At 37.7% G+C, this 14244-nt stretch overlaps 2 protein-coding genes across 23 annotated transcripts in view; both read left to right on the top strand.

Moving 5' to 3' along the window:
* The window catches only part of arhgef10lb (Rho guanine nucleotide exchange factor (GEF) 10-like b), a 40057-nt gene extending 29194 nt beyond the window's left edge, over window positions 1-10863 (top strand). For 13 of the 22 annotated variants that reach the window (XM_083569769.1, XM_083569779.1, XM_083569774.1 and 10 more), the window contains 8 exons: window positions 518-556; window positions 1184-1270; window positions 2289-2500; window positions 2652-2809; window positions 5098-5240; window positions 7949-8120; window positions 9558-9677; window positions 9765-10863. In XM_083569769.1, the coding sequence (XP_083425895.1) occupies window positions 518-556; window positions 1184-1270; window positions 2289-2500; window positions 2652-2809; window positions 5098-5240; window positions 7949-8120; window positions 9558-9677; window positions 9765-10315 (1482 nt within the window). In that variant the 3' untranslated portion in view covers window positions 10316-10863. The remainder of the gene's footprint in view (window positions 1-517; window positions 557-1183; window positions 1271-2288; window positions 2501-2651; window positions 2810-5097; window positions 5241-7948; window positions 8121-9557; window positions 9678-9764) is intronic. The other 9 variants (XM_083569780.1, XM_083569771.1, XM_083569777.1 and 6 more) reach the window with 1 other exon arrangement.
* A 2188-nt stretch (window positions 10864-13051) lies between these two features.
* The window catches only part of igsf21b (immunoglobin superfamily, member 21b), an 18236-nt gene continuing 17043 nt past the window's right edge, over window positions 13052-14244 (top strand). The window contains exon 1 of the mRNA XM_083569902.1: window positions 13052-14244. This exon is cut by the window's right edge and continues 618 nt beyond it. The gene's annotated coding sequence lies outside the window, so the exon portion shown is untranslated.

Raw genomic sequence — 14244 nt, 5'->3', positions numbered from 1 at the left:
CTAATTTTTACTGCTTTTTTTTCTATACTTACATGTTGCATTAATTGCGATTAAATACGTATATGTTACATGCAGAGAATTTCATGCCATATGAATAGACTTTATTTGTCACATATACATTACAGCACAGAGAAATTCGTTCTTCGCATATCAGAGCACAGGGTTGGCCGTGATACGGCCCCCCCTGGAGCACAAAGGGTTAAAGGCCTTGCTCAAGGGCCCAAGAGTGGCAGCTTGGCAATACCGGGGTTTAAACCCCCGACCTGCCGATCAGTAACCCAGCGCCTTAACCACTAAGCCACCACTCTCTCGTATATTAGCAGCAGAGTTTGTTTTATCTGCTTCTTACTTATTATAATTTGTTTAAAAGTGTTTTAAAGAAGCTGTTTCTGACTTTCAGTCTTTAAATATTAATCTAAATTTCAGGGAAAATTGTATTCCCTTAAAAGCACCATTGCTTTCACATTGAAGCAAGTATACTGCATATGCTTTAAATAGCTTTTTTTTTTTTTTTAAGGTGAAGGGGCAAAATCTAAAGTCTGATACAAACAAAATGGTGAGATCCATTGCAATTTTTAACTCTGACCTCCCAACCTCACTAATCCTCTGTGGGAAAGTGGGAACAATGTACAATGACTTCTGTTATTTTCTTGTTTCTTTGAGTTTCTGGTTGCACCTCATACTTTACTTTCACTGCATTTTTAAAAATAATTTTTAGGCTCAGACAGCTTCAAAGCTAATCAATATCAATGTGAAATAATTGTATCACTATGATTTATCTGTCTGCATTTATCAAGGCAGCAACTAGATATTAGCATGCCACTAGTTTGTATGATCATCATAGCAAACATTTGAGATTGAGATTAGAGATTAGCAATAAAGCTGTTGCTTTCCCATTTTCTTTGACTCCTTAGTTAATAAAAAGACACATTTAATCTCAAGTAAAATGAGTTGATTTTAAGACAGATGAATTTTTTTTTTCTCTGTGAAACTTTCTTTTACTTTTACTTTCATGCTCTTCAGAGAACCTTTATGAGGGGTATATATTTAGATAAATATCTATATACGATGCTATGCATATAAATACATAATTGTGTTTTGATTGCACTTTCTGTTGTGCTGCACTGATATTATATTCCAGCCTTGGACTGTGTGTAATGATATGTCTTTTCTTTCTTCTCAGCTCCAGACGGCACTTCATAATTCTGTCCAGTGTTCTCTGCTGGGTTTCTCTGCAGCCAGTACCTCTCTACCTCAGGGCTATCTTTGGGTGAGCAGGTCTTCATTACACCTCAGTGTCGTCAATACCAAACATCGATAGTCATCACGGTGCAGTTCACGTTCAAGTTATTTATCTGTTTTTTATAATCATTTAAAATGCTTTGATGTGTTTTTGATCAAGGTCCATGAGCCCAAGGACCCAATGATTTATTACTCTTATTCACGTAATAAGAATACCTTGCTAATACCTTGCAAAAGTATGGCCTTAGAATTCTTGTAGGAAAAGGTACTTTATTTCTTTCATAAAGAAATGATTTTTCTTTGTGGATATCTACTACTATTAGCTGAAGGAAACAGGTTGTGGAATTACACCAATTTCACTGTAAATCTTTTATGTTTATGAATTTCTATAAACCTATTTTTCTCCAAAAGTAACCTTTTAAATGGAGGTGAAGGCGAACTCTTGCTTCTATTCAAACAGCTTTTTGAAGCTGCTCTTTTTAACTGAAACACGTACTCAGAGCGAAGCACTATCTACCTTCTTATGCATACATAAGACTACATATGCCTACAATTAGGCTGTGTCTCACAACAAAGTGAGTTTATGCCAATTCTGCCTCCCCACCCTCACCCCTGAAGACCATGGCCACTTTTGCTCCATTGGTGGCTGAGGCAAACTATGTTATGCCTCTAGCAACCTCCTTATAACATATTTTTACTTTCAGCTTTTAACTAAAACTATTTTAGGTCTTAAATAGAGTTCTAAGACTTAAAAGGTTTTTTAAACAAAATTAGACACTAGCTGTGGTTTTTCTTGTGTTGAACCTTGCTTGTTATATATTACTTGTCATTCTTATTTTGCATGTCTTCATTTTATTGCCTGCTGTAGGCTATTGCTTTTTTATAAATTATTGATGATTAATTCCCATATGGCAATACATCTTGCTAATCATTAATGTGCACCACTTTAACTGTTATCGAGTCACAAATTTAACTTGCTATCTCTGTCTTTCTTCCTGTCTTCCTCCATCGCCTTTTACACACACTTTTCCCTTTGGGCTACACAGGTGGCCAGTGGTGGGGATGAATCGTATGGACAGGTGGAGATTTTCTCCCTGAACAGAGCTACTCCACGCTCTGTGAAGACTTTCCTTTTCCCCTCGCCTGCGCTGAGCATCGAATATGTGGAGGCCAGCACAGAAGAAAATGAAGAAGGACAAGCATCCGAAGGAGCTGCCAGAATTGGGAACACCATCTGTGTGGGGTTACAAGATGGCAAGTGAGTGCAACTTCGAGATTAAGTGATGCGTTTTGTTTTTCCTAATAAAATCTTTATAACATTTCAAGTGGCTTTCAAGGAGAGGGAGTAAATCTGAAGTTTGCATGTGTGTGTGTGTGTGTATGTGTGTGTGTGTTTGTGTTTTAAACAGTATTCTAGTTTATGGCAATGTGGAAACTGCTGCCCAGTCCCTCCTGACTTTCCAAAACCCTGAAGGTTGTCCAGTTCTGTGTCTAAAACATACACACAACTTCCTCTTCGCTGGACTGACTAACGGCAAAGTTGCAGTTTATAGCAGAAAGACTGCTGGTAAGAATCTGCTTCTAAGCTATATTTTAAATGTGGGTATTAACACCAATTAAACATTATATAGATAGAAAAAACATACATTACATTTTACAAGGAGTAAAGTCAGATCAAGTCAAGTCAGAACATTTAAAAACAACAACTGTCATCCAAAGCACTGGAGATAGCATCAAAACCAGGCAAACAGATAAAAGAAAAGATAAAGTAGAGAGTTTATACTAAGTCAAGCTAAAAAAAAAAAATATGTACTGTATATATTATAAGATTTTACTTAAAATCCTCATGATTTGGTGAGGACTTGATATGGAGCGTAAACCATTCCAGAGCCTAGGTCTAGCAACTGAGAACGCTCTGTCATCCTTTGTTTTTAATCATTTTCTGAGGACAGTTAGCTGTAAGCTATTTAAGAAATTGGTGGCTCTGGGCAAATGCTGAATGGAGATAAGATCTGAGATATAGGCAGGTGCCAGGCTATGTAGTCTCTTATATATAAATAAAAGAACTTTATATTTCTCATTCAATATGAGACTGGGAGCCAGTGGAGAGAAACAAAGACTCAAAAATCAGTGGATAGTCAATAAAAAGTGAATACAGCATAACACATGCTGTGCAAATCTCTTTTAATTATCCTAGTGTTTGGACATGTTTTCTCCACTGATTATTCCAACTCGCACCATATGGCTCGAATGATTTATTTGCCTTGAATTCAGTTTCTCTGCATGCGCTGTACAACTGCTCTACCATCAGTTCACTGTTTTGTAAAAGCGTTTGGCACACTTCTAATGTATTTGCTTAAAAAAATACAGATGAGTGCAAATTTTTTTTTATTAAACTGAGGAAAACAGAGAAATGAAAAACATTAACCTCCTAAGACCTGAGCTTTGGTTTGGCTTGCATTTTAGATTTCTTCCAGTTATTTGGGGTTAGGAAGAACCAAATTATAATAACCATATATTTTATTTAAACATGAAGCTCTTCTTGGAAAAAAATGATGTCACTTATGTGGACACTCGGTCTGTAACTACAGAAAACAATAAAGACACCATTGTGCGCAATGTCCACGTATGTGGACACCCAGGTCGTAGGAGGTTAAGAAGTCATAAAATATATGTAGTACATATGTAATATGTAGTACTGTGTATATTATCTTATATTTGACAGCTGTTTCTTCATTATTATATAAAAACAAAATAGCCAAATAGTGTTTTAAGATAATAATTCAAGTCACTTTTATTTGTATAGCACTTCTAACAGTGGACATTTTAAAATAGGTTACAAAGCAGCTGTAAAAAAATATATATATTCTGTATAGAATTTTTTGATATACAAATTAGTCTCTAATGAGCAAGCCACACATGACTGTAGCAAGAAAACTCCATGGACATTATGTTTCTTCCTTTTTTCCATTATAAATTCAAATTCAAAACAAATAAATTCCAAAAGATCTACACTCACTTTATAGCATGCTGTCTAGCTGGCTAGATAGCACACATTGAGTTGTACAATCATGTTAGTGGTGCTTCCGGCCAAGTTGGCTTCAATTCCTCCTTTCATCTTCTTACAAGTTTTCAAATTTTAGCCAAAAGATATATTCCTGAAAGTATAGTTTGTCTTGCCAACTGATGATGTCACTAACATCACTGTAGAAACTGTTTTAACTGAGGATGTGGAACTGTATCATGTGGAATTGAGACAGAGTAAGTTTATAGGAAATATAGACCTATAATGAAATATAATGAATAAGCCTTGACCAATGAAAGTAATGAACTGGACTTCCCTTTATACCTGTCTCTCAACCTTTTTGTATTTTCTAATTTGGAATGATGTCTGTTTTAAAATTTGATTACAAATTTGTTATTACAATTTAATTACAAATATTGTTAAAATTTGCTTGCTGGCCTAAAGTAACATTTTTTAAGTCTAGAGGTGGAGAAAGTTATGATAACACTTTCTAGTTGTAAAGTTGTGCATGTTTTTTACCCGCCAAACAGAAACAAAAATTGCTAGGATAAAAATACAATTTTGGTAGCACTCCTGGGAATGATTTATAAGGAAATGTGTTAATTTCCAGTGTAATAAATATGGGCTAGAATTTGCCTTATGTTTCTCAATGCTTGGTTTATTACATCCAAGTTTCCTTCAAAACATTCTAGCTGACGTAGACCTTTATATTTAACTGTATAATCTTGACTCCTGAGACTACTATTATAATGCAGAAAGGTAACAAAATGACTTTTTGTGCTTCATTGAGTAATAAAGTATACAGAAATGATTTCTCTCATGTTTTGCAGAAGCTCTGTGGGATCCAGACTCCATTAGACTGCTTGTGATCGGATATGCGCCTGTGCTCAAACTCCTCAATATAGATGAGTGCGTGTGGGCTAGTTGTGCAAACCAAGTGGCTGTGATTGACGGCCATAATCTCAGCACACAGGTAAATGCTGTCAACACTTAATCGAAAATGCATGTAGGGAAAAGATTTTTTTAACACAAATATTCTTGTGGACAGTGAAACCTGTTAAATGTGACGTTTGGCTTGGTGCCATCGTCACTGAACTGAAAATATTGTTCAAAGATCTGCGCCGTCTCAGCACTCTTATCACTTCGCTGGTTCCTGGAGACCTTTTTTTGAAAGGTGTAAACAACAAGGCAAGATAGCTGCCTCAGTAGATCAAAGTCTGTACATTCCTCTATACTGGATGATTAATGATGCAGATACAGTGAGGAAAATAAGTATTTGAACACCTTGCTATTTTGCAAGTTCTCCCACTTAGAAATCATGGAGGGGTCTGAAATTGTCATCGTAGGTGCATGTCCACTGTGAGAGTCATAATCTAAAAAAAAAATCAAGAAATCACACTATATGATTTTTAAACTATTTATTTGTATGATACAGCTGCAAATAAGTATTTGAACACCTGTCTATCAGCTAGAATTCCGACCCTCAAAGACCTGTTAGTCTGCCTTTAAAATGTCCACCTCCACTAAATTTATTATCCTAAATTAGATGCACCTGTTTGAGGTCGTTAGCTGCATAAAGACACCTGTCCACCCCATACAATCAGTAAGAATCCAACTACTAACATGGCCAAGACCAAAGAGCTGTCCAAAGACACCCGAGACAAAATTGTACACCTCCACAAGGCTGGAAAGGGCTACGGGGAAATTGCCAAGCAGCTTGGTGAAAAAAGATCCACTGTTGGAGCAATCATTAGAAAATGGAAGAAGCTAAACATGACTGTCAATCTCCCTCGGACTGGGGCTCCATGCAAGATCTCACCTCGTGTTGTCTCAATGATCCTAAGGAAAGTGAGAAATCAGCCCAGAACTACACGGGAGGAGCTGGTCAATGACCTGAAAAGAGCTGGGACCACCGTTTCCAAGGTTACTGTTAGTAATACACTAAGACGTCATGGTCTGAAATCATGCATGGCACAGAAGGTTCCCCTGCTTAAACCAGCACATGTCCAGGCACGTCTTAAGTTTGCCAATGACCATTTGGATGATCCAGAGGAGTCATGGGAGAAAGTCATGTGGTCAGATGAGACCAAAATAGAACATTTAAGTCATAATTCCACTAAACGTGTTTGGAGGAAGAAGAATGATGAGTACCATCCCAAGAACACCGTCCCTACTGTGAAGCATGGGGGTGGTAGCATCATGCTTTGGGGGTGTTTTTCTGCACATGGGTCAGGGCGACTGCACTGTATTAAGGAGAGGATGACCGGGGCCATGTATTGCGAGATTTTGGGGAACAACCTGCTTCCCTCAGTTAGAGCATAGAAGATGAGTCGAGGCTGGGTCTTCCAACATGACAATGACCCGAAGCACACAGCCAGGATAACCAAGGAGTGGCTCTGTAAGAAGCATATCAAGGTTCTGCCGTCGCCTAGCCAGTCTCCAGACCTAAACCCAATAGAGAATCTTTGGAGGGATCTCAAACTCCGTGTTTCTCAGCGACAGGCCAGAAACCTGACTGATCTAGAGAATATCTGTGTGGAGGAGTGGGCCAAAATCCCTCCTGCAGTGTGTGCAAACCTGGTGAAAAACTACAGGACACGTTTGACCTCTGTAATTGCAAACCAAGGCTACTGTACCAAATATTAACATTGACTTTCTCAAGTGTTCAAATACTTGTTTGCAGCTGTATCATACACATAAATAGTTAAAAAATCATACATTGTAATTTCTGGATTTTTTTTTTTTAGATTATGTCTCTCACAGTGGACATGCACCTACGATGACAATTTCAGACCCCTCCATGATTTCTAAGTGGGAGAACTTGCAAAATAGCAGGGTGTTCAAATACTTATTTTCCTCACTGTATATATTTATTTTTTTTATATTTATATATTTTAAGACATATCCTGCTTCCCCTCCTGTGAGCTACATTATAATAGAGCATCCTAGGAAGTAGATAAAAGGTATCCTTTTGTAGAAGTCCAAGAGCGTGTTTGCATGCCAGCCTTTGATCAGTTTTGACAGCTGAGCCTTCCTCAGAAATTTGCCGCAAGCAGCTCTCCTCTCCCTCCTGCATCCTGACGCTTAATCGCGGGAATATATTTGGCTCCAGCAGTTGAAAATTGAAGATGAGCTAAAGATGAGAACCTTTCTGGGAAATGACTATGGCTCAGAGGGTTTAATTATAAACCAGACCTTAAAGATCTTCTGTGTGTTTGTTTCTGTGTCTTTTGGAACAAAACAAAGTATTTACATGCAAATCTTACATAATTAAGCATTTATACAAATCTGATGCATTCATGCTATTCATATTTGTATTGACACTGTTGATTGGTGATGCTATATTGTTTCTTTTGCAATCAGAAATCTTATAGTTTAATACAGGTTTACAAAGCATGGTATTGGAATAATATTCAATTTAATATCAACGCAAACCCATTTTTTCATCAATTTTATTAAGTTTTGTTTCACTTTTTCCAATTTTAAAGGCCAAACAATTTTTTGTGTTTGTAAGCACCTTATATCTGGCAGCAGGTTCATAAAGTTTTCTTTTACTACTTTCCACTCTGTCTTGTTTCATCCTATGACTTTTTTTTGTCATATTTCTCCCTATTCTTTCATGAAACTTTCTGTTTGCTCCCTCACCTTCCCTCTGAAACCCACATCTCTTGTGGATGTCAGAGCTTTGACGCTGACCCAGACCCCATGGTGAGCGTCACGCACATGGTGCGAGCTGGTGGAGGAGTGTGGATGGCGTTCTCAGAGAGCTCATCACTTCGGCTTTTCCACACCGAAACTCTGGAGCACCTGCAGGAGATCAACATCTCAACACGCTCTGCGTATCTGAGCCCAGGCAAGTTTAGGACATAAATGCTGTACGTTTGTAAACACCTGACTATACGTATCATATGTGCTTTTTCAACATTTATAATAACCTCCACTTTTCTAAAAATATGTTTCACTGGATTTTAGAGTACAGTGTGCTTGTGGAGATTTGTGCTCATTCAGCCACAAGGGTGTTAGTAAAGTCAGGTACTGATGTAGGGTGAGGAGGCCTGGGGTGCAGTCAGTATTTCAATTCATCCTAAAGGTGTTCAATAGGGTTGAGGTCAGATATAGCAGGCCACTCAAGATCTTTCACTCCAACACATGTAAACCATATTTCATAATGTTTTTTGGGTCTTCTAGTTCAAGTGAAGTGTGATTGTAATGTTAGCACATCCAAAGACTTTGTACTACTTTGTAGTAACATTTTGGCTGGAAAGTCAATTGAGGGGTCATGTTTAGCAGCTACATTGCACAACATTAAATAACAATCTAATCAAATAAAATATTTAACATTCAGATTATTCAAACATATTTTTATCGTTTCATCATTCTTGCGCACATTATTAATCCTGGCCAGGGTTGTGTTGTATCCTGAATCTATTCCAGGAAAACTGAATATAAAGCGGGAGAAAAGCATGGGTGGGATGCTAGTGCATTAAAGGCCATCACACACACACACACACACACACACACACACACACACACACACACACACACACACACACACACAAACACACACACAAATTAATTCTGTATTTTTGGGAGGTGGGCGGTGAAAACCTGCAACATAGAACCATATGCTCAAGCTCAGGATTAAACCATGGACCCTGGAAATGTGACAAAATTTTGAGATATGTCTGTTTTTTAATGCACATTTAGAAAGTTTACTTACAGTTAGTTACAGACATTAGTAACAACATTGCAATGACTTCAAATGGAAGTGTTTTTTTCTAAACCTCTGAAAAAGGTATTACTAGATAAACAGAGAGAACAGGGGCTGTGCTGGCAAAAGAAAATGCGGCACCCAGATGGCTGACACTTTAATGTTATTTGGGGATGCCCAATAATTGAATTGTCTTAGAGGGAGATTAGAAAGGTTATAGAGAATATATTTCGATTACGCTTGTGCTTTCATGTTAGTACCTTTACTTTGTTGAAGTGATTCAACTAGTGCAAAAAAGGATGAATAAGATCTTAAAATGCTACCAGTTGCTTATCAGAAGGCCATGATGTGAAGATGAATGTGAGAGAAACCTCCTATGTATAGATTTTTGATTGATGTATGTAAAATATTCATCTAAGCTTCTTGCTGTACAGTAGTATGTTAAATTGGAGAATTAAGTAATGCCCTCCACCACCCCCTTTGCCCTTTGTCTTACTGGTGTTTGGTGTTCAAACCTGAATAAAAATAAAGGTAACAAAAAACACCACAATGACATTGTATCTGTTTGTTCTCCTAAAGGTCAGACTGTGTGTGTCACCAGCCTGCTCATCTGCCAGGGTCTCCTGTGGGTGGGTACAGCCCAGGGCATCATCATCACCTTGCCAGTGCCTAAGCTGGAGGGCATTCCAAAAATAACAGGTGAGTACTGTAGCTATAAGTTGAGCCCAGTGTTAAACAGTCTTAATGCAAACTCACTTTAAGATCCTTCCTGTTTTTTTTTCCCAGGCAAAGCAATGACCTCCCTCAATGCTCATAACGGCCCTGTGGATATCTTAGTGGCTACTTCAAGTACTTTATCCCCAAACTTTTTAAAGCGGGACTCTCTGGCTGATGGGACTGATTCAGGAAGTGGAGGAGAGGATTTGAGCCACTCGTCTCAAGAGTCGTTACAACAGCAGCAAGTAGAAGGCTTGTCTCATAAAGAAACGAAATCCAGAGGAGTGCTGCTTCAGTACCACCTTCGCTCCACCTCCCAGCTCCCTGGTAAGCTTCTGACCGCTCAGCCCGCAGAGGTATCCAATTCCTCCCAGGAGTCTCTGGCGCACACTACAGAGGATGGTTCTATCTATGAGCTGAGTGACGACCCTGAGGTTTGGGTCAGGGGACCAGGACCATCCACAAAGGATGGGACACATAAAGAAGGGGTCATGTCATTTGCCATTATATCAGGAGGAAGAGGTTTCCGCAGACTCAATGCAGCTGGCTCCTCCACTTCTACTTCCTCAGGAGCCAATGAAACTACACTTATGGTTTGGCAGCTCCCACTGACGGTCTGAAACAATGACTGAATGACACTGAACTATCCTCAGCAAGACAGGAAATTAAAGAGCGGCGAATAGACCAAACGTCCCTCCAACCTGATTAATCAGAAACATCACCCACTTCAACATTTAGCTTCAACGTCTACCACATTATAGCACACATCTTAAATATATAGAATTTACAAATCCATTGCAGAAGAAACACATTTCAAAATGTCAAAATGATTACACGTAATTATATGCCCAAGCTGCATGTTGTTTTTCTAGATGGAAACCAGAAGTCGTTGTGAATATATTTAAAAGGTTTGTGACTCATCTAATTTTAATGCATAATGAAAAAGAAAATGTATTTTCTGAATGTAGCACTGCAATGGATGTATTTAGAAGCTGTAAGAGAAAGTAAATGCCAACATCTTCGACTCATTCTATTTCAACTGTTATTTCTTCCTCCATTTGTCCAGAATGTGAAGCAAAGGATTTTTTTCACTTGGCTTAGGTACTTGATATCGACGGTACTTAATTCACACTGTCACTTTGTTAAAAAAATAAATAAAAGAAATCAATGTGTTTTGGATAATTTATTTATCTGTATTTGTTTTATTTATTTATTTCAAATTTGGTCTTTAATCCGGGTCATTTAAAATTCCCAGGCGCTGCCAAACGCCCTTTTGTTCTATTTATTGAACACAGCAACTTGTGTTTGAGACGCAGTAGTTTGCAGCTTCAGCTCTGAAGCTGTTTACTCCTTGCCCATTTTCAGCTTCTTATCTCTACAGGCAGCCCTCTCAATGAACATATCAGCAGACGCAGTATGAAGCAGCTCACACAGCAGCTCACGCATGCCTCGCCGTGACTCAAAGTCAACGTGACAAGGAAACCAAATCATACTGTATACCTCTGAGACGGTGTGTCAAAGCTGATCTTAGATGTTCCGGCACAGCTGTCAGCCAGACATGATGTCTCCTGAAATTACGGGAGCATAATAAGTAATAGCACTTGGATTTGGATTCAGTCAAACCTGCTTCTGTGATAATCCCTGCCTGGTGGTATTCCGGGTGAACTTTTTTTGTTGGTTTATTCATCAGTGGCCCTCTGATCATCCTGGGATTTGAAATTGGGTACAGAGCACATGCTGTACTAAAAATGTAGACTTCTGAACAAAATAATTTCATCTTAACAAAGATGAGAAATGCAGTGCAAGAAGGAATTGAGGAAGGAAGTGTGGAAAGAAGAAGTCATAGTGGTCCTAAAGTCCTGAGTCTAAAATATAGCAACACTATATAAATGTTTAATGCGGTATGGAGTCTTTTTTTGGAAGACATGTGCTGGGTCTGTTAGTACCATTAGCAAAAAAAAAGACTGGATTATTTATAGAGTAGCAGTAAGAATATTTTTTTCCCTTTGTGGCAGAAACTTAAAAAAAAAAAAAAAAAAAAAAGTTTTTAACTTGGCAAAATTTTAAACCAATCTGATTCCCTTCTCTAATGCGCTTGTCTTGCGTGCTTGTTCAGTCGCTTGCTTGCTTCATAAGTTGTAGCTTATATTCATCTAGTGAAGAACTATATATTTTTTCATCATAATCAATGTGTTTGTCATGACAAAAACACAAGTTGGCTGCTGTCCCTAACGTATAGTAATTAGATGTTGCTGCCTCATGTCAAATGTCACTTCTAATATTTTGATGCACAGGCACTCAAGGAAAACACGAAAAGCAGTGATCATTTATTAAGTCAGCTGGGCTTGCTAGAAGGAATGAACATTGCATGTGAACTGCGAGACGCTTTTTGCTTTGAATGACTCTTTTAAACGAATCAGGTGAATCAATGTTCAAGTAAGAGTGAATCGTAGGACTTCTTTTAGCAAAGCACTAAAGGTGCCCTGATAATATAAATTGTTCAGATATAATTTGTTTTTTAATAATGAAATTATATATAAAAATTGTCCACACATAACATTTTTGTTTTTACCTTAATTTTTTCTGATTTGTCCACTAAAGGACGAATGAGATCCCCTAATTTTCTATTGTGTTGCTTGGAGCCAATTGAATGACCAAATCATAAATGTATCAGTTTCAGTAATGTTTTATTGCTAAAACACACATGCTTCACTTCCTGATGAAGGACTGAATGGTGAGTAACAGATCCAGTATGCATTTAAAGTATAATTTAATTAAATTATTGTATCCTAATGTAATACCTGGTAGTTCAGTCAAAATATAATCACGTATTACAAACAGCCTAAACTACAGAATCACTGTGAATATATGATTTTAATAGAAATGTTTCATCCTAAATGTATAATAAGAACCAACTTACTACCTTTAGGACAACATCAATTGATTATCAGGCCCTAGGACACTATAAACCAGAGATGGACCATCAGGGCCATTAGAAACACTGACTCATTTTTACTTTCTTTGATTTTGATGGTCAGAGAGCACACTAGTCGAAGCTCACATCATCTGCACCAAACTGCACAAGCTCAAATATATTTGTGTGGATTTAATAGCAGTTTTTATATTCTACACTGGCTGACAGAGGAGAAGAAATTGATTTGGTTGCAGATAAACTTGCATGGCTTTTTCAAGACAAAACAGCTTTTTTGGTGTTTTCTTTCCTGTAGAATTTGCACAAAAGCACACAATGATTATGAGGTTTATTTTGATGCTTCTACTAGAGATGATGCATGCAGGCGGTGCTGCTGTGGCTGCAGTGGAAAGAGGCTTGTTGAGATTCATGCTTTAGCAATAGCATTCAATGTCACCGTATAAGACACCAGTCTGTGATGCGGTGCTCTGTTATACTGTGTTTCTGTATAATATTCACTGTTTTTTATAGCAATGGCATCATATTGATGGTAATAAGAGGTGGACTGATTCAGGTAGGACACCACTGAAGGCCTAGGTGTGAAATGCATGGCCCACTACTGGTATAAACATTAAAACCATCAAATTGATCTAGGAGTATCTAGCTAAGTCTGATCAGGTATCAAATAATGGAATAAGCTGGTCAAAATGGGAGACTGTCATTGTCATTATGCATTCTGGAAGAGGGGAACAATTACTGAATTACCACTACTTGCATGAATTTTAAGTTATTTAAAAAAAAACAAAAAACCTTTATATAACAGTAAGACAATGAAATCATTTCAAGCATTTACTAATCAATTTAGTCACTTGATAATGAAGTTGGAAAGATTTACCAACCAGTATGACCAGCTCAGACTGTGTTTTTGGTATTTGATAGCTGAGAGACTCAGCTTCATTAATTGACCAAATAAATGTGCATACCTGACAATATGTGCTTGTTGAACATCTTGCTCAAAAATCATGACCATAATTACAGAGTAGGTCTTTGTTTTTCTTTTATGAAGGCTTTTCACTAGATTTTGGAACCCTGCTATTCGTTTGGCCACATGTGCAATAAGACATGATCTGGAAAAAAAATATAGAAGGTCTTCCATTTAATGCCAAAGATGTTCAGTAAGGTTGGGGTCAGAGCTCTGCATAGACCACTTAGTTCTTCCATAACAAACTAGGCAAACATCTTCATGGAGCTGGCTTTGTGTGGGGTATTGTCATGCTGGTACAGGTTGGGCTAGTGAGGTTCTAGTGAAGAGAAATCTTAATGATATAGCATACAAAAAGCATCCTTTACTATTGTATGCTTTCATAATAGTGGCAACAGTTTGGGAAAACCCACATATGGGTCTAATAGTCAGGTGTCCATATTTGCCCAAATTTTACACATTTCACATCTGAATGGAAGTTACAGAAATCTGCATTGCTTTCTAGTCTATTTTTCTCCTAAAGTGGAAAAAGTTATATGCTACATTGTTGATTTAAACGATAGATATTATTCATTAAGTGTACATCTACATTGACATATTCAACTGTGCATTAACAGATGCCTCCAGAGCTTTAAAGTCTCTATCAACATATACAT

The sequence above is a fragment of the Silurus aristotelis genome (assembly GCF_946808225.1).
Source record: "Silurus aristotelis genome assembly, chromosome: 19".
NCBI lineage: Eukaryota > Metazoa > Chordata > Actinopteri > Siluriformes > Siluridae > Silurus > Silurus aristotelis.
This window is presented reverse-complemented; position numbering and strand designations above follow the sequence as displayed.